The sequence below is a fragment of the Rhinoraja longicauda genome, chromosome 36, assembly GCF_053455715.1.
Source record: "Rhinoraja longicauda isolate Sanriku21f chromosome 36, sRhiLon1.1, whole genome shotgun sequence".
In the NCBI taxonomy this organism is placed as follows: Eukaryota; Metazoa; Chordata; class Chondrichthyes; order Rajiformes; family Arhynchobatidae; genus Rhinoraja; species Rhinoraja longicauda.
This window is the reverse complement of record NC_135988.1, coordinates 2331435-2352630: the sequence shown is the minus strand read 5'-3', so window position 1 is coordinate 2352630 and position 21196 is coordinate 2331435. Positions and strand designations below refer to the sequence as shown.

The following is a 21196-nucleotide window of genomic DNA, read 5'->3' as shown; positions in this document are numbered from 1 at the left end:
TGCTTTATAAAGCCTAAGCATTACATCCTTGATTTTATACTCTGATCCTCAAAATAAATGCGAACATTCTTTTTACCTTCCTTACTATCGATTCAATTTGCAAATTAATCTTTTGGGAAACTTGCACCAGCACTCACAAGTCCCTCTGCACCTCCGAGTTCTGAATCCTCTCCCAACTTAGAAAATAGTCTACGCCTTTATTCTTACTAACAAAGTGCATGACTGCACATTTTGCGACACTATTCCATCTGCCACTTCTTTGCCCATTCTTCCAACTTGTCAAAGTCCTTCTGCAGACCGTCTGCTTCCTCTACACTACCTGTCCCTCCACCAGTCATCTGCAAACATGGCCACCAAGCCTTTAATTCCCTCATACAAGTCATTGATATACAACATGAAGAGCAGTGGCCCGAACACCTGCCCATGCGGAACACCACTACTTAGCTTCTGCCAACCAGAAAGCCCACTTTATTCACACTCTTTACCTTCTGCCATTCAGCCAACCTTCTATCCATGCCTAGTATCTTCCCTCTAATACCATGGGCTCTCACCCTCTCATCCTCAAAGGCCTTCTGAAAATCCAGGTAAACAACATCCACTGACCTCCTTTGTCTATTCTGTTATTTAATTCCTCAAAGAATTCCAACAGATTCAGCAGGCAAGACCTCTCTTTCACAAACCCATGCTGAATAATGCCAATTTTATCATATGCCTCTAAGTTCAACAGAGCTTTATTTGTCATTCGGTACCAAGGTACCGAACGAAATTACATAGCAGTCATACACAAAAAAGAACACAAGACACATGACCCCAACACAAACGTCCATCACAGTGACTCCAAACACCCCCTCACTGTGATGGAGGCAACAAAACTTCCACTCTCTTCCCCACGCCCACGGACAGACAGCTCGTCCCCGACCGACCCGCACAGTCCCCACAGGCCAGATTTGATAATGTGAAAATACCCAAGGGCCAATGGCCCCCCACCCCCGAACCTTTAACTAATGCGCTCACCCCCCCCCCCCCCCGGACCTTTAACTAATGCGCCCCCCCCCTCCCCTGGACCTTTCTTTAACTAATGTGCTCCCCCCTCCCCGGACCTCATGTTGACAATCCGCAGATCGGGCAGCGCTGACTGCCGGGAGATGTAATCGCCGTCGCCTCTCCCGCTGGGGGGGGTATGCAGCACCTGCCCGACTGACGGGAGCGCCTGCCAATGAGCATGCGGGGTGAGGAGAGCTCAGCTGCTGCTCTCCCGTCCCCCCACGACCTCAACCCCGCCGCCGGGAGGTGTAGTCGCCCTCTCCCCTCCCCTCTCCCCCTCCCCCTACCTTCATTCTGTTAGACAGTGCTGGCGGGTCATAAATAATACATTTTAAGACGGAAGCTGCGGGCCGTATAAAATCTGACCTCGGGCCGCGATTGGCCCCCGGGCCGGACTTTGGACATGTCTGCTCTAAGTACTCAGAAATTTAATCCTAACGAATGGACTCTAAAATCCTACTAAACATTGAGGTTTTCACTTTGCTTCCTTCCTGAATAGTGAGATACATTTGCAATTTCCCAGTCCTCTGGGATGACTCCCGACTCCAGTGATTCTTGAAAGATTACCACTAATGCCTCCACAATCCCCAAAACTACCCCATTCAGAACCCTGGGATGTCGTCCACCAGGTACAGGTGACGTATCTACATCAGACCTTTCAGCTTCCCAAGCATATTCTCTTCAGCAATAGCAACTCCACTAACTTCTGTCCCCTAACTCTCTTGAATTTCAGGCACATTGCTGGTGTCTTCAGCTGTGAAGACATGCAAAATATTTATTCAGTTCATCTGCCATTTCTTCATTTCCCATTACTACTTCTTCAGCATCATTTTCCAAATGTCCAATGTCCTCCCTTGCATTTATTTTATTCCTAACTAGACCAAGTGGACCCGTTGGGCCCAAACTCCTGCATTGGTGCAGCACCCTCTCCTCCCCCTCTCCCCTCTCTCCCTCCCCCTTCCCCCTCTCCCATCCATCCCCTCCCCCCCTCTCTCCACCCCCTTCCTCCATTCCCCCCTTCCCCTCCCCCCCACTCACCCACTCCATCCCCTCAAACCTCCTTATTCCTCCCTCCCCTCTCCCCCCTCTCTCTCCCCCTCTCCTCCTCCCCTAACGGAGGTTGCATAGCAACCCGCCTACCAGCCCAGGCGGCCGTCATTGGTGGAGAGCGGGGGGGGGGGGGGGTGTTAGAGTCCTGTCCCATCCCGGTGTGGGGATGTTCAGTGCGGTGGGTCTCCCACTGTTGCTGCGCCGATGCCGCTGGACTCTGGGCGGCGTGGGGAAGGCGCTGAGCCGGACAGAGAGTAGAGGCGACGGGGGAGCCGAGGGCAGGCCCAGGCCTCGGCCTCCACCTCCACCAATGCCCGGCCTCACCGCCGCTGCTGCTGCTGCCACCTTTCCACCTCAGGCTCGCGGTTACTCGGTCACGTCCAGGCCCAGGCCCAGGCTCCGGCTGCTTCCCCCCGCACGGGGCCTGGCTCTCCTGCCCCCAAGAGACAGGCAGCTGAGCCCTGCTCGCACCCGAGATCAACGGGCCCCAGCTGCGCTGGCGCGGACGCGTTTGTTCTGCGCATGCGCGGATGCAGCGGCCATCTTACATAAGTACCAGATCAACATGGCCCCAACTGCGCATGCAGTTTTTTAAACTTTAAAATGTGAATAACTTTAACAATATAACACCAATTTGAATGAAACTTCATCCATAGCACCACAGGACAATGGTGCATAAGGTGGGACTAAAATTGTTGTGCTATCGTGTACCGTTTTGGCTGTAGATCAGGAACGAACAAACAAACAAACAAACAAACAAATGAGTTTTAGTATATAGATATATTTAAAGAGACCTTTGCTTCCTCTTTTGTATTATTGGCTACCATACCTTCATATTTCATCTTTATATAATATTGCCTTTTTAGTTACCTTCTGTTGGTCTTTAAAAACTAACCATTCTTCATGCTTCCACGTAATCTTGGCGTAATTGTATGCCTTCGCTTTTAGTTTTATGCTGCTTTTGACTTCCGTTGTCGCCTCACTCTTTCCTTAAAATCTTTCTTCTTCTTTGGAATGGAAAGATCCTGTGTCTTCCAAATTATCCCAGAAACTCCCGCCATTGTTGCTCCACTAACTAACCTGCTAGGATCCCTTTCAACTTTAGCCAGCTCCTCCCTCATGCCTCTAAAGTTACGTTTACACAACATTAATTTGGTTTAGTTTAGAGATACAGTGCAGAAACAGGCCTTTCGGCCCACCGAGTCCTCGCCAACAGCGATCCCCGCATATTAACACTGCCGTACACATACTAGGGACAATTTACATTTACCAAGCCAATTAACCTACAAACCTGTACATCTTTGGAGTGTGGGAGGAAACCGAAGATCTCGGACAAAACCTACACGGTCACAGGGAGAACGTACAAACTCCATAGACAGCACCCATAGTCGGGATCGAACCCGGGTCTCTGGTGCTGAGACCGTTGCTGGATCTCACCGTCAGGCAGCAACCATGCTACTGTGCCGCCCACTTGATTGTGCTACCGACACATACCGGTGATAATACAGATACATCGGATTTCATCCTCCACTTCTGAAACTGCAGGTTGAATTTTATCATATTGTGCTCATGATCTTCAAAGGATAACTTTATCTTAAACTCTGATCTAATCTGGCTCATTACACAACACCAAAATTGCCTTTACTTTCCACTACAAGCTGCTCAATGAAGCTATCTCAAAGGCTCTCCACAAATTCCCTCCCTTGAGGTGCAGTACCAACCTGATTTCCCAGTCTACCTGCATATTGCATCCCCCATGACCACTGTAACGTTTGCTGCTCCAGGTGTGGACTCCTGTATATCGGCTAGACTCTTTGGCCCTTAAAGCCTCCAACCTAATCGTTCCCCAGGCCTGCATGGCCCGATTTTATCTTCTCCCCAAAATCCACAAATAGAATGTTCTAGCAGACCACAACATTTCTGCTTTTTCATGTCCCACCGAATTAATTTCCACATACCTCAACTCCATCTCCCCAATCCATCCGTACCTATTTCCAAGACACCGCACATGCTCTTCGTCTCTTCAGTGACTTCTGTTTTCCAGGCCCCCACTCCCTCATCTTTACCATGGATGTCCAGTCACTCTATACCGCCACCTCCCACCAGGAAGGTCTTAAAGCCCTCCGTTTCTTCCACAATCGCAGAATTAGCTAATTCCCGTCTACTAATACTCTCCGCCTAGCAGAGCTCGTCCTTACCCTCAACAACTTCTCCTTTGACTCTTCCCACTCTCCAAATCCAAGGCATAGCTATGGGCACCCGCATGGGCCCCAGCTATGCCTGCCTCGTTGTAGGGTACGTCGAACAATCACTGTCCCAGGTGTAGACTGGCCCTATCCCCGAACTCTACCACCGCTACATTGATGACTGCATCGGTACTGCCTCCTGCATCCATGCAGAACTCACTGACTTCATCAATTTCACGACTAATTTCCATCCTGCTCTCAAATTCACTTGGACCATCGCCGCCATCTCCCTACCGTTGCTGGGTCTCACCGTCTCCATCACAGGAGACAGACTATTGACCAACATCTACTACAAACCTACTGACTCCCATAGCTATCTAGAATACACTTCTTCCCACCCTGCTTCCTGTAAAGACTCGATCCCCTACTCCCAATTCCACCATCTGTGTCGCATCTGCACCCAGGATGAGGTTTTCCATACTAGGTCATCGGAGATGTCCTCGTTCTTTAGGAAACGGGAGTTCCCCTCTTCCATTATAGATGAGGCTCTCACTCGGGTCTACTCGATATCCAGCAGCACCGCTCTTGCTCCCCCTCCCCCTATTCGTAACAAGGACAGAGTCCCCCTTGTCCTCACCTTCCACCCCATCAGCCATCGCATACAGCATATAATCCTCCAACACTTTCGCCACCTCCAACGGGATCCCGCTACTAGCCACATCTCATCATCTCCACTCCTTTCTGCCTTCCGCAGAGACCGTTCCCTCTGCAGCACCCTGATCAACTTGAACCTTCCCACCCAAACCACCCACCCCCCAGGTACTTTCCCCAGCAACCGCAGGAGATGCAATACCTGTCCCTTTACCTCCCCCCTTGACTCCATCCAAGGACCCCAACAGTCTTTCCAGGTGAGGCAGAGGTTCACCTGCACCTCCTCCAACCTCACCTACTGCATCCACTGTTCCAGGTATCAACTTCTGTACTTCGGCGAGACCACGTGCAGGCTTGGCCATCGTTTCGCTCAACACCTCTGCTCAGTCCGCCTGAACCTCCCAGATCTCCAGGTTGCTCAGCACTTCAACTCGCCCTCCCATTCCCAATCTGACCTTTCTGTCCTGGGCCTCCTCCATTGTCAGAGTGAGGCCCAGCGCAAATTGGAGGAACAGCACCTCATATTTCGCTTGGGTAGCTTACACCCCAGCAGTATGAACATTGACTTCTCTACCTTCAAATAGCCCTTGCTTTCCCTCACTCTCCCACAGGTCTTACTGTTTCCGACTACATTCTGTCTCTGTTCCGCCCACTCCCCTGAAATCAGTCTGAAGAAGGGTCTCGACCCGAAACGTCGCCTATTCTTTCTCTCCAGAGATGCTGCCTGCCCTGCTGAGTTACTCCAGCATTTTGTGTCTACCTTCGGCGAGACCAAGTGCAGGCTAGGCGATTGTTTTGCTGAATACCTCCGCTCAGTCCGCCTAAACCTACCTGATCTCCCAGCTGCTCAACACTTTAACTCCCACTCCACCCACACTGATCTTTCTGTCCTGGGCCTCCTTGATTGTCAGAGTGAGGCCCAGCGCAAATTGGAGGAACAGCATCTCATGTTTTGCTTGGGCAGCTTACTCCCAAACGGTATCAACATTGGCTTCTCTAACTTCAATCAGCCTTTACTTTCCTTCTCTCTCCATCCCTTCCCCTTCCCAGTTCACCGACCAGTCTTACTGTCTCTGACTTCATTTTATCTTTGTGCTGCCCACTCCCCTGACATCAGTCTGAAGAAGGGTCTCGACCCGAAGTCACCCATTCCTTCTCTCCAGAGATGCTGCCTGTCGCGCTGAGTTACTCCCGCACTTTGTGTCTACCATTGTAACACTGTCTTTCTTGTATCACCTGATGTCATTTGTACCCTCAATCCTGGCTATTGTCCAGTCGATATAACTCCCTTAAATATACCTGGACTATCTCTGACATCTCCCTCCCGTTTCTGGACCTCACCTTCTCCATCACAGGAGACAGACTAGTGACGGACATTTACTACAAGCCCACCGACTCGCACAGCTATCTGGACTACACTTCTTCCCACCCGGTCCCCTGCAAAAAGTCTATCCCCTACTCCCAATTCCTCTGTCTACGCCGCATCTGCGCCCGGGATGAGGTGTTTCAGACTAGGGCTTCCGAGATGTCCTCGTTCTTCAGAAAACGGGGCTTCCCCTCCTCCATTATAGATGAGGCTCTCACTAGGGTCTCTTCTACATCCCGCAGCTCCGCTCTTGCTCCCCCTCCCCCCACTCGCAACAAGGACAGGATCCCCCTCGTTCTCACCTTCCACCCCACCAGCCAGCGGATCCAACATATCATCCACCAACATTTCCGTCACCTACAACGGGACCCCCACCACTGGCCATATCTTCCCATCCCCTCCCCTCTCTGCGTTCCGCAGAGAACATTCCCTCCGTAACTCCCTGGTTCACTCGTCCCTTCCTACCCAAACCACCCCAACCCCGGGCACTTTCCCTTGCAACCGCACGAGATGCAACACCTGTCCCTTTACCTCCTCCCTCAACTCCATTATAGGACCCAAACAGTCTTTCCAGGTGAGACAGAGGTTCACCTGCACCTCCTCCAACCTCATCTACTGCATCCGCTGCTCTAGATGTCAACTTATTTATATCGACGAAACCAAGCGCAGGCTCGGCGATAGCTTCGCTGAACACCTGCACTCGGTCCGCATTAACGCAACTGATCTCCCAGTGGCCCAGCAATTTAACTCCCCCTCCCATTCCCAGTCTGACCTCTCTGTCATGGGCCTCCTCCAGTGCCATAGTGAGGCCCGCCGGAAATTGGAGGAGCAGCACCTCATATTTCGCCTGGGCAGTTTGCAGCCCGGTGGTATGAACGTCGACTTCTCCAACTTCAGATAGCTGTCCCTCCCTTCCCTTCCTCCTTCCCAGATCTCCCTCTATCTTCCTGTCTCCACCTATATCCTTCCTTTGTCCCACCCCCGACATCAGTCTGAAGAAGGGTCTCGACCCGAAACGTCACCCATTCCTTCTCTCCCGAGATGCTGCCTGACCTGCTGAGTTACTCCAGCACTTTGTGAATAAATCGATATAACTCCCATCAGGCTCCTGTTACCCTTGCAGTTTGTTAGCTCTACCCACAAGGATTCTACATCTTCCGATCCTATGTCCTCCCTTGCTGAGGACTGAATTTCATTCCTTACCAGAAGAGTTACCCCACACCCTCTGCCCACCTGTCTGTCATTTGGATAGGATGTGTAACATTGGATATTCCATTCCCAGCTCTGATCCTCTTTCATCCATATCTCTATGATGCCCACAATGTCGTACCTACCAACTTCTATCTGAGCTAGAAGCTCATCCACTTTGTTCCATATAATGTGGCATTCACTACCCTTCTTCTCACATTGGTCCCCATTTTGTCTGACCTTGGACTCTGATCCCTTCTTAAACTTTCTGCCCTCTTACTTCTAGACTCTTCAGCATTTCCTCCTACAATTTCCCTCCCTTTAGCTTCATCCATACATTTCCAATTTGTTAACTCCTCCCCTTCCTCCCATTATTTACGGCCTAGTTATGTGCTTCCCCAGGACCCTGGTACCGGCAGGGTTCAAGTGGGGTCCGGGTGAGAATTTACTTCAATGGAGCCAAATGACTCAACAAAGAACTGCAGATTGACACAAAAAGCTGGAGTAACTCAGCAGGACAGGCAGCATCTTGGAGAGAAGGAATGGATGACCAAGGGTCGTGACCCGAAAGGTCACCCATTCCTTCTCTCCAGAGATGCTGCCTGTCCCGCTGTTACTCCAGCTTTTTGTGTGATATTCAAATGACTCATCTGTTGACTCCTCAACATCTTTCTATCATCTAAAAGGCAGCTTGAGAATAATCAGGCGAAAGCAGCAGTACTGACTCCATATCCAGCACCATAACCATTTCCTCCAGCACATTATTCGTTCATTCTCTCTGTGACCGCGACATTTTATTGCGGTACTCAGCCTGAACGAATTGCATTGCACTTTCTCTGCTGAGTTACTGAAGGCGCAGACCTTCCATAGAAACATAGAAAATAGGTGCAACAGTAGGTTATTTTGCCATTCGAGCCAGCGCCGCCATTCAATATGATCATGGCCGATCATCCAAAATCAGTATCCCATTCCTACTTTCCCCCCATATCCCTTGATTCTGTTAGCCCGAAGAGCTAAATCTAACTCTCTCTTGAAAACATCCAGTGAATTTACCTCCACTGCCTTCTGTGGCAGAGAATTCCACAGATTCACAACACCCTGGGTGAAAAGGTTTTTCCTCATTACAGTCCTAAATTGCCTCCCCCTTATTCTTAAACTGTGACCCATGGTTCTGGACTCTCCCAACATAGGTAACATTTTTCTTGCATCTAGCCTGTCCCTGTTCGTCGGACACAGGGGACCGCAGGCCGGGAAGGGGGAGCTGCTGTGCTGGCCCCTGCTCGTCTGCCGGAGAGCAGAGATCGAGAGGAGCCAGTGATGTTCGGGCAAGGAGTGAGGGCCAGTTGGAAAGGAAAGGAGAGGGGACCAGGGTCTGTCCTACCCCGCCCTTGTGATCGGCTGCGGGAGGGAGGCACCCGGGGAACAAAGGACGAGTGAAGAGAGTGGCGTGGTGTCCAAGGAAGGAGACGTCTGGAGGCCAGTAACAGCCTGGGACTTGCCTGGAACAGGCATCGCTCGGTGTTTCTTGGCCCCGGTAATTGTACCGGGTGAGAGTATTTAATGTTCCCGGTTGTGCATGTTTAATTAAAACCAGTGTGATGTCCAGAACTGAAATTTGATTCCAATCGCAAAGGGATAAAACCGACAGACACTGGATTTAATTTCACACCACTCGCCGCGGGCGGTCAGTCCGAATAATGTACTCCCGGGGCATCGCGGAAAGTCACCAACCGCGGAACGAAGAGAGAAAATGCTGATGTTTACCTTCGCAGATAACGCCGGCATCGTTGTAGTGTGGGAAGCCATAGTCCCGCCATGCCGCAGATCCACACTCATGCAGAGCGGCCTCGCTCCCGCTGCACCGAACATCATACGTCACGACGAGTCCGGACCCCGGTCCAAAGTGAGCTCCGCCCGGAGCTCCCACCGCGGCGCCGCAGCCCAGCTCCCGACACACCACAGCCGCGTCCTGCAGGTCCCAGCCCCTATCATGCACAGTCCCCCAGTTCCATTTGTAGTAAACCTCCACTCTCCCGGCGCATGGACTGCCCCCGTTCACCAGCCTCGACTTCACGGTTTCTGAAAGAAAAAATCATAAAACAGAAGAACAAACGTGACCGCCGGTTTGAGCCGCGGGTCAGTCACACACTACGCTCCCAGCCACCCCGAGCTACAACCATTCAAAGTCCACATGTACCACGGAATAATCAACGGGAGCGGTAGGCTGCGGCAGACCCCGAATGGACGGTTAACAATGTCAACAGTATGCAGTAAGCTGCTAACCGTCCGGAGAACCAGGTTCACCGGTCATTCCCGGGGAGATGGCGGCGCCCGGGAGACAGGATGAGCTCCGGACACAAAGTGCTGGAGTAACTCAGCGGGCACCCACCCATGTTCTCCTGAGATGCTGCCTGTCCCGCCGAGTTATTACACTTTGTGTTTTAAAAAAAAACTAGCATCTACAGTTCCTTGTGTCTCCTAGGTCAGCGGCAGGTTCGTTTTCATTCTCGGGAGAGCGGCTGATGAGCTGCGAGGGTCAGTGCCCCGCTGGACTCAAAGCTCATGTGACGGGCAGTGGGACCCAAAACGTGTACGAGGTTTGAAGGCATTCTTGGAGTTGGACGCCAAAGGTGAAAGATCCGGACTGGGTCTCCACGCGACACGTGTCTCGGTGCTCAAAGGTGGGGTGAGCAGTGGGAACATGCCTGGAACCGGGAACAATGTCAACAGAGTCGATCCCCCACACTGCGCGCTTCAGGGACATTACTGCCTGACCTGCTGAGTTACTCCAGCATTTTGTGAATAAATAAATTACTGATCATCACTCCGTCTGTAGACGGCAGTCACCTCGCAAGTAGCATTAAAGGTCTTCAGTAACAATCTGTGTCAGTAGCCGCACTCTTAACGCAGTGAAAGTTAAGCGAGGTTACCTGAAGGGTCCGCCTGACCATCCCCAGGGCGGCCTGAAATGAGAAATAAAGAATGAGATTTGGCTGTGTGATGGGGTTGGGATGTGGGAGCGAATGGGGAGACGGGCACATTAATGAAACCATCACCGGAAAATGTCCCGACAGTATGAACGCTACTGTCAGGAGCTCTGTCAAGAGAGTTTTTAAACTGTCAGATGTGCCGAACACAGAAAAAATAATGAGGGGCAATGTTCGGAACCGTTACAGAAGCGTTGTTTCACCTTCCCATCTGCTTTTTTCGATGTTCCTGTAAAAGAGTATTAGCAGTCAGAAAATCCTATCGTGTCTTTTTTGCAATGAAATTTAATTTTAGATCTACAGACATATGGGCATAATTTACCGATGTGGTAAATTTGGTCCATGCCGACCAGATTGTCCCATCTAAGCAAGTTCAATTTGCCCACATTTTGCCCACGTTCCTCTAAAACAGGGGCCTCTAAACCTTTCAGCATGGGGGCCACATTATATATTTGGCACATTTTTGCGGGCCGTAGGAAAAAATAAAGAAGTGTGAGTTTTATAAATTTAATGAACTAAAACAAAAATTTAGACTTGGTAACGTTAAATTAGATTAGGAAAGGTTAAACTAGGTTAGGTTGGATTAGGTTATTTTACATTAGGTTTATATGGCAACAAATAAATAATATTCAATTTTTAAAAAGAGCTTGAAATATTGGAATATATATATACCGTAGGTATACAATTATTTTTAAAACAGAAAAAATACAGTGACCACCACTGGCGGAGAGAGAGAGGAGAGAGAGGGAGGGGAAGAGAAAGTGGGGGGGGGGGGGGGGAGAGAGAATGGAGGGGAGAGAGAATGGGGGGGGGGGAGAGAGTGGGGGGAGAGAGTGGGGGGAGAGAGAGTGGGGGGAGAGAGTAGGGGGGAGAAAGAGAGTGGAGGGGCGAGAGAGAGAGTAGGGGAGAGAGAGTAGGGGGAGAGAGAGGGGGAGAGAGTTGGGGGGTGAAGAGAGTCGGGGTAGAGGGAGCAGCGGGTGAGAGCGGGAGCGCGGGGAGGGTCAGGGCGCCACTTGCGGGTGCTGCTCCCTCCCTCCCTCTCTCTCCCCTCTCCCTCTCTCCCAGAGCCTGCGAGATCTGCGCCGCTCCTTCACTCACTTCCCCGGCCCCGTCTCCCGCTAACGCTTTCTTTTTGATTGAGTTTATAAAATAAATCACAACCAAAACCGTGAACACTGAGAAACTGAACGATCGACTGAACATGGTACTAAATAGAAGAGTGTCAAGGAGGTGAAGATAGACACAAACAGCTGGAGTAACTTAGCGGGACAGGCAGCATCTCTGGAGAGAAGGAATAGGTGACGTTTCGGGTCGAGACCCTTCTTCAGGCAATGAGGTGGATGGGGATGGAGAAACAACAGCTGAATATATGCCTGAATTTATCGCTAAAGCTTCAAATGAGATAAATCTTCAAAACAAAGAGGTAAAACTCTGAAACACTCAACAGAGAAGGTAGCATCCGTGGAAAGAGAAACAGAGGTGAATTGTGTTCTGCTTTTCTTTCCACAAATTCTGTACATCAGTCCCAACGTAAACTGTTTTACTTTCCTCAGAAGCAGCTGCCCCGCCGAAGGTTCTGTTTACACGCCTCTCTCTCTCTCATTATGCATTTAACACGAGGTAAATGAAGGAGATAAAATATCAAGGTGAAATTTGTTACGGAAATCTGCATTGAACTTTTAACCAAAATAGAGCAAGTGAAAAGCAATTTAAAGAAAATTGCAACATCTCACCTAAACACCATGGAGAATGCAAAAATGCCCCGAGAAATAAATGTGTCGCCACTAATAGCCGGATACACGTAGGGGCAAACTGAAAACTCCGTTAATATATAATCATATCATATCATATCATATATATACAGCCGGAAACAGGCCTTTTCGGCCCTCCAAATAATGTGACGCATTTGAAGATCATTGACAGAAAATTAAACTCCACCATTGTGTGGAAATGTCAGCGTCAATGTCCATCGAAGTGAGTGTTCAATTACTAAATTAATGCTAATTTTAACAGTGTTCATTCTACATCAGGATGATATTTAATGATAGAAAATTAATAAAACCTTTCCAACAACACGATACTAACTACATTTATAGTAGTTAGTTTATTACTACATTTATAGTAGTTAGTAGCTCAGTTCACAGTATGACATGGTGGATTAAAAAAGCTGCAACTGATCACTTTCAGCGATAGGAATCTGTGTGCGGCTTCAGTCGGCAACAGCTGCAGCTTTGGACGCTGTTCACCTCAGGAGTTTATACTCTCCGGACTCCGATGTACTCTGTCCCAACAGTAACTGCCCTCTACCTCTGATAAATTTAGATTAATAATCTGTTTAGAATGGCAGTACGCAAGACCCGTGGCTTGCGGGTTGGCTGATATGTGGTTGAAGAAAAGTCCCGTGAATGCAATTTCACATTTAAATCTGTTTGACAAAAATCTGAATGGGAAGTTAAATGTGTTAATCTTGTGTCTCCATTCGGAGATAAATATTTTCTGACCGACATCTATAAATACAATCAAACAGATAAACTGAAGTTAGCCGTTCATAGAAAAGGCAGGACATGGAGCAGGTCGAAGCACACTGAAGAAAGTATCGGTATTTCATTAAACGCTACTGAATATTCTGCAGAAAATTCAATATAGGCGAATCGATTTCAAAGGAAAGAAATTGTAAAGTTTGCCGAAAGTCTACTCTGCCAGGCAATGCGCATTTCCCTCTGATGGAGTTCATAAAATAAATCTTAACCAAAACGTGAACATTGACAAACTATACGATCGATTGAACGTGGCATTAAATAGAAGTGTCAACGAGAGGGACGGGGATTGAGAAACAACAGCTGAATATATGCCTGAATTTATCTAGAAAGCAGCAAATGGGAGAAATCTTCAAAACAGAGGTAAAACTCTGAAACACTCAGAGTAGGCAGCACCCGTAGAAAAAGAAACAGGTGATTAGTGTTCTGCTTTTCTTTCCACACATTCTGTCCATCAGTCCCAACGTAAACTGTTTTTCTTTCCTCAGAAGCTGCTGCCCCGACGAAGGTTCTGTTTACACATCTGTCTCTCTCTCTTTCATTATACGAGGTAGATGAAGGAGATAAAACATCAAGCTGAAAATTGTCACGGAAATCTGCACTGAACCTTTAAGCTGAATCGAACAAGTGAAAAGCAATTTAAAGAAGTTTGCAACATGTCACTAACTGCGATTCTCCACATAAACAGAATGGAGAATGCAAAAATGCCCGGAGAAAAATGTGTTGCTGCTTATCGCCGGACCCACATTTATCCGTCTGGATAAATCTTTCGTTTATTTATTTATTTTTATGTTTTATTTACTCTATAAAGCGTCTTTGAGTTTCCAGAAAAGCGCTATATAAATTAAATGTATTATTATTATTATTATTATTATTATTATTATTATTATTATTATAATTATTATTATTATTATTATCATCATAGGGGCAAACTGAAAACTCAGTTTAAATATTACACGTTTGAAGATAATTGAAAGCAAATTAAACTCCACCACTGTGGCAATGTCGGTGTCAATGTCCATCGAAGTGAGTGTTTAAGATCAATGACAAAATTAATGTTAATTTTAGCAGTGTTCATTCTGCATCGGGATGAATTTTAATGATGAAAAATTAATAAACGCTTTCCAACAACACGATACTAACTGCATTTTATACATTTGCTCCGCTCACTCTATGACATGGTGGATAATAAAAGCTGCAACTGATCACGATCAGCGACAGGTATTTGTGCGCGGCTTCAGTCAGCAACAGCTGCAGCTTTGGATGCTGTTCACCCTCACGGAGTTTATACTCTCCGGACTCCGATGTACTCTGTCCCAACAGTGACCGCCCGATACCTCTGATGAATTCAGATTAATAATCGCTTTCTGAATTGCGGTACACAAGACCCGCGTCTTGCGGGTTGACTGATCAGTGACGGAAGAAAATTCCCGTGGATGAAATTTAACGTTCAAATCTGTTTGACCAAAATCGGAATGGGAAGTTAAATGTGTTAATCTTGGCGAAATTATCCAACACACACTACTCCGACTGAATACACAACGCGTTACCCAAGGGCTTAATTAGCAAACATTAGAAAACAACTAATTGATTATAAAAATAAATACTACACTTGAATAGTCCACTTCTCCCGATATAAATTTGAAGTAAATGAGCACATTTTCTCATTCACTCTGCTCATTCATCTGCTCCATTATCTAATCTGGACAGGTGGAAATTGCACAGATATTTTTCATCAATTTAATAGATCACTATTTTTTCATCACAACATTTAGAGATAAGCCACAAAGTGCTGGAGTAACTCAGCGGATCAGACAGCAACAGTTTGAAGAAGGATCCCGACCCGAAAGGTTATCGATCCAAGTTCTCCAGAGATGCTGCCGGTCCCGCTGTGTTATTCCAGCAAATTGTGTCTTCTTTCGTAAAGCAGCATCTGCGGGCCCTTACGTCTCCATTCAGCGGGGGGGGGGGGGGGGGGGATTCTACTACCCACACTCCAGACACCACAACGTTCAATTACGTAGCTATACAGACACGGGAATATAGAGTATAATAATATCACGTTAATTGATCACCGAATACTTTCAACATTCTCAATGGACTCACAGTTCCAAATCTGCACTACAATCAACATCAAGAAGGACCGCAGCATTCTCCCAACGGCCAATTGCAGCGATGACACCAGAACTTCAACTGAATCCCCACTACGGGCATAGAATGGTCTCTCCAAAATCTTCTGACACACTCACGTATCTGAGGGTTAATTCTTTGATAACTGTTTTCATAGTAACTGATGTTTCTCTCCAAACAACCAATAGGTTTTGACCGAAGTAAGGCGTGAACTGCAGTCTGCTCTAATGCACCAATGAGAAAGAACCTGCCCATTAATGGTTTCATCGGTTCTATTTTCTTTCTTTCGCCTTCTCTTGAAAAACCAACGGCCTCATTGAATCTGGAACGGAAACGAGTCACCTGCAACCATGAAGCATACAGTTGAAGAAGCTTACCGTCAGAGAGAAGATGGCTTATCCCATTGCCCACAGTGCGATCCAGACCATGTGGGTGCTCTTCTTATTTCCATCGTTCCACCACCAGGTGCTTTGGCAATTTGCAAACAGTTCAGAGCACCCTGCCCACCCCCACTCTCAGCAGCAGCCTGAAAATACCATACCATGCTGAATGCAGTTTTAATTCATTTCTATTGTGTCCTGTATTAGAGTCTCCAATGCAGAAGGGAACAAAGATATTTCATACTCTCATGTTTTTATGGTCATAAATCATAGGAGCAGAATTAGGCCATTTGGCCCATCGATTCTATTCCACAATTCAATCATGGTTGATCTTTCCCTCTCAACCCCATTCTCCCACCTTCTTGCTAACATTTGACACCCTTGTTCATTAATAACCTTTCAATCATTCTTTAAAAATACCCAATGCCTTGGCCTCCACAGTCATCCATGGCAATGAATTCCACAGATAAACTAACCACTGGCAAAATAATATCCTCCTCATCTTCATTCTAAAATTATGTCCTTTTATTCTGAGGCTGTGCCCTCTGGTCGTTGATTTCCCCCCTACTGCAAACATCCTCTCCACATCCACTCTATCTAGTCCTTTCATTATTCAGTAGGTTTCAATGGGACTCCCACTCATCCTTCTAAACACACACAAGTACAGGCCCAAAGCCCTCAAAGGCTCCTCATAGGATAACCCACTCCTCCTTGGGATCATTCTCGTCAATCTCTTCTGGGCCCTCTTGGTTCTTGGTTCTTGGTCCTCCAAAATATTCCAAATGGAATTTAAACTGGAGGTGGCGGAGTATGGACTTAAGCAAGATGGGCTTCTTGAAGAAGAGCTGCCTTAAATTTAGTTGCGTCTGGTTGAATAACTATAGTAGGGTGAAGACTATTCCATGCTTTAATTGTGTGAGGGAAGAATGAATTGTTATACACATCTGTCTTGATAGCTGGTATCTCAAATTGAATTGAATACCCTCGTCTACTCCTGATAGGTTTGGGTTTGGTGTAGATGTGGTAATCTATGTCGAGCTGACCATTTAACATTTTGTAAAAACAGGTCAAACGGTGGGCTTTACGTCTGTCTTGGAGAGTGTTCCACCCCAATGAATTTAGAAGTTCGGTAACACTCGCTTCTCTCTCATAGGTATTTGTAACAAAACGAGCTGCCTGTCTTTGGACACGATCGATGGAAGAATTTTTTTAAATTGTGTATGGGTCCCATGCTGCAACTGGGTAGTCCAAATGTGGTCTAACAAGGGTGAAGTATAACTTTTCCTTGATAGAAGTTGAACAATGATAAAAGTTAGGTCTCAGAAAATTTAGGACACCTGTTGCTTTCACCGTTGCATGATGAGTCTGACCTCGCCAATGCTAGCAAATCCCTCCTTAGATATGTGGACCAAAACTGTTCACAAAATTCCAAATGCATTCTGACTGGCATCCGATAAAGCCAGCAATGCATCCCAGCTTTTATATTCTAGTCCTCTCAAAAATATTATTGCTAACATATTTGCCTTCCTTACTACTGATTTAACTTGCAAATTTATCTTTTGGGAACCCTCCACCAGCACTCCCAAATCCTTTTGCACCTCAGATTTCTGAATCCTCTCTCTATTTACAAAATATTCTATGCCTTTAGTCCTACTATCAAAGTGTATGACTGTACACTTTGTTCCGCTGTATTCCATCTGCCACCTCTTCCAACCTGTCCAAGTCCTTCTGTAGACACCCTGCTTCCTCTACATTACCTGCTCCTCCACCTAGCTTTGTATCATCTGTAAACGGCCACATATCCATCAAGTTCCTCATCCAAATCATTGACAAAACAATGTGAAGAGTAGCGGCCCCAACACCGACCCCTACGGACTACCACTAGTCACAGTCGCAAATCACAAAAAGTCCCCTTCATTCCCTCTCTTTGCCTTCTGCCATTCGGCCAATCTGCTATCCATGCTAGTATCAGTTCCTCTAATACCTTGCGCTCACATCTTGATTTGCAGCAACACATGGGGCGTTATCCATCTGTGCTAGAGTCATACAGCATGGAAACAGGCTCAAAAGCCCCAATTGTCCACGCTCACCAAATTGCCCCATCTAAGCTAGTCTCATTTCCACACATTTGACCCATATCGCTCTGAATCTTTCCTTCCATGTATCTGCCCATGTGTCTTTTAAATGCTGTTATTGTACCTGCCACAGCTACTGTACCTCCTCTAGCAGCTCATACCAGAAAACCCATCATTCTCTGAGTAAAAAAGTTGCCCCTCGGATTTCTGATAAATTATCCCCTGTCACCTTAAACCTTTGTCATCTGGTTATTGATTTCCCTACCCTAAATAAAATATTGTGCATTAATGGGAAGGGCTGTGTGTCAACTGCTAGAGGGAGTGCGGTGTGGTGGGTCAGGTGCTGTGTGGGGGAGAGGGGCAAGCGCTGTGTGTGTGGGGGGGCAAGGTGACTAAGTGGAAAAGTACAGTCTGCACTTGTGTGTGAGTCTTGTGATTGTTTTTTTCTTTCTTGGATGATGCTGTGTTGGTGGCAGGTAAATTGGTACAATACTCTTTAATCAGGATGTAGGAAGGTGGGAAAACTGCTGGTGTCCCTAACGGTTATACCTGTAGTTATTGTGTCCAGGTACAGCTTGTTAAGGACTCTATTAGGAAGCAAGACCTGCATCTTGATGATGTTAGGACTATCCAGGAGAATGAGAGATTGTTTGATAAGATGTACAGTGAAGTCATCATGCCCATGGTCCAGGAAGAGAGAAGGTGGGTGAGCATGAGGAAAGGAAATAGACAGGGAGTGCAGGTGACCTCTGTGGGTCACCCTATTTAGTTTAAACCCATCCGTATAGTACTAGCCAACCTACTTACCTGGATATTTGTTCCCTTCCAGTTCAGGTGCAACCCATCCCTCTTGTACAGGTCCCCTCTTCTCCAGAAGAGATCCCAAATGGTCCAGAATTCTGAAATCTTGCTCCCTGAACCAACTCCTCAGCCACATTCATTTATCCGATCTTTCTATTCCTACTCCCACTACTGCATGGCACTGGATGCCACTAAAGTCTTTAGGCCATGCATGTTCCTGTGAATGTCAAGGCAGGTGGGCATGAGAAGTTGGATGAAGAGAGAAATTGAGGCTCCAGTCAAGAAGTAGGCATGGGAAAATATAGGCAGCTGGGATCAAGTGTACCTTGGAGGAGCTTTATGAACCGCGGAGCACGCACGAAATCAGGAGGGCACAAAGGGAGCAGGAGATAGGGCTGACGGATAATATTAAGGATAATCTAAATAGATTTTATATGTACATTGAGAAAAAAGGAGTAAAGTGAGAAAGAATAAGGCCCCTCAAGAACCAAAGTTACTGGAGAGTATACTGAGGAATAACGTATACATGCATTTAGATTGAGAAGGGCTGATTGCGATAGTCAGCACGGATTTCTACGTGGGGGATTGTCTTAAATCTGAGTTTTTTGTAGATGTAACCAAAAAGGTTGATGGCAGAGGTGTAGACATTTTCTGCATGGATTTCAACAAGGCATTTGACAAGGTTCCGCATGGTAGGCTGTTCTGGAAGGTTAGATCGCATGGGATCCAAGGATAGCTAGTGGCCTGGATAGAAAATTGGCTTCATGGATGGAAGCAGAGGGTGATGGTGGAACATTGTTTTTTGGACTTGAGGTCTCTGATTAATGGTGTGCCTCAAGGATTGGTGCTAGATCCTCTGCTGTTTGTGGTTTGAATCAACAATTTAGATGGTGAACCAACAAGGTATGGTGAGTAAATTTGCAGATTACATTACACCACTAGTCACATGCATCCAGTCTGAGAAGCAACCTTCCACCATTCCCCTCTGCTTCCTTCCATGGAGCCAATTTGCTATCCATTCAGCTATCTCTCCTTGGATCCCATGCGATCTGAACTTCCAGAGCAGCCTACCATGTCGAACCTTGTCAAATGCCTTACTGAAGTCCATGCACATAACATCTACAGCTCTGCTCTCATCAACCTTTTTGGTTACGTCTTCAAAGAAATCAATCAGATTTGTGAGACACGACCTCCCATGCACAAAACCATGCTGACTGTCCCTAATCAGCCCTTGCCCATCCAAATGCCTTTATATCCTATCCCTCAGAATACTCTCCAGTAACTTACCAACTGCAGATGTTAAGCTCAACGGCCTATAGTTCCCAGCATTTTCCCTGCAGCCCTTCTTGAAAAGAGGTACAACATTTACCACCCTCCAGTCTTCTGGCACCTCTGCTGTATTTAAGGATGACTCAACCAGGCCTCCCGCAATTTATCGGAGCAAAATTTGGCCATTCGGCACATCAAGTCTACTCTGTCATTTAATCATGGCTGATCTATCTTTCCCTCTCAAGCCCATTCTCCTACCTCTCCCCATAAACCCTGACACCCGTAATAATTGAGAATCTGTCAATCTCCACCTTAAAAATATCCGTTGACATCCTTCACAACCTTCTATGGCAATTAATTCCACAGATTCACCACTCACTGACTAAAGAAATTCCTCCTCATCACCTTTCCCAATGGTAAGTCCATTGTTTCTGAGGCTACAGCCTCTGGTCCTCGACTATCCCACTAGTGGAAACATACTCTCCACATCCACTCTACCCAGGCTTTTCACTATTCGGTAAGTTTCAATGAGGTCCTCCTTCATCCTTCTAAACTCCAAGACAGCAAGTACAGGCCCAGTGCTGTCAAACTCTCATCATATGTTAACCCAATCATTCCTGGGATCATTTGTATAAACCTCCTCTGGACCTTCTCCAAAGCCAGCACATCCTTCCTCAGATACGGGGCCCCAAACTGCTCACAATACTCCAAATGCAGTCAGACCTGTGCCTTGTAAAGCCACAGCATTACATCCCTGTTTTTATATTCTAGTCCTTTCAAAATAAATGCTACCAATGCATTTGTCTTGTTTACTACTGATTCGACTTGCAGATTAACTTTTCAGGGATCCTAAAACTGGTAAGTCCTAATTTACCACTTCAGTGGATTTTATCCAACCGTTGACATTTAGAACTCCTTCAAAACAAAGGCCATGATTGGCCTTCACGAGGACTTGAGGCAGTTGGCGATGAATCTTAATATATGTATTCTAATAACACACTCTCTTGCAGAAATGATCATGCTCAATATTCATAAGGAGTATCTTGTGGTCATTACACACAATCAGGAAAGGTCTTATGAGACGGTGACACTGAGCATTGCCCCTGATATTTTAAACATTGCATGTAAAAAGTACTGGCCACATTCTGCAGGGGCACAGCACAGCATATCTCTGCAAAATATGTTTTGCTGTTGAGCTGGCAGGAAACACCTGGTATAGTAGTGTTTGCTGCGCTTATCCTTCATTTATCTTCTGTAAAATATTGGTCAGCTGACGTACATATTTCCACAGCACACTGTGCTCTCTGTCAGAAGATTTGGGATCCAAGTTCTATTCCAGGCACATATTCAAAATGCCTCATTTGCAACTTCTGGTTCAGTGCCAGGTGAATGGTGTGATGTATAATGTGGCATGCTTCATATTTCTCTCTGAGTGATGATTGATGCATGTCCCTCATCTGGAAAGTTAACCATGGATCCACAGAATCTGCCCATCCTGCATAGATTGTCCAGAATATTCAATTTTCATATTT

The 21196-nt window shown here is 46.8% G+C and overlaps 1 protein-coding gene across 1 annotated transcript in view; it reads right to left on the bottom strand.

Annotated features, from left to right (window-relative positions):
• The window catches only part of LOC144610253 (scavenger receptor cysteine-rich domain-containing protein DMBT1-like), a 41509-nt gene extending 26103 nt beyond the window's left edge, over window positions 1-15406 (bottom strand). Inside the window, exons 1-3 of the mRNA XM_078428843.1 lie at window positions 15259-15406; window positions 10416-10448; window positions 9250-9564 (exon numbers count right to left, since the gene is read on the bottom strand). Of these exons, the coding sequence (XP_078284969.1) occupies window positions 9250-9564; window positions 10416-10448; window positions 15259-15406 (496 nt within the window). The remainder of the gene's footprint in view (window positions 1-9249; window positions 9565-10415; window positions 10449-15258) is intronic.
• Window positions 15407-21196: the final 5790 nt, after the last annotated feature.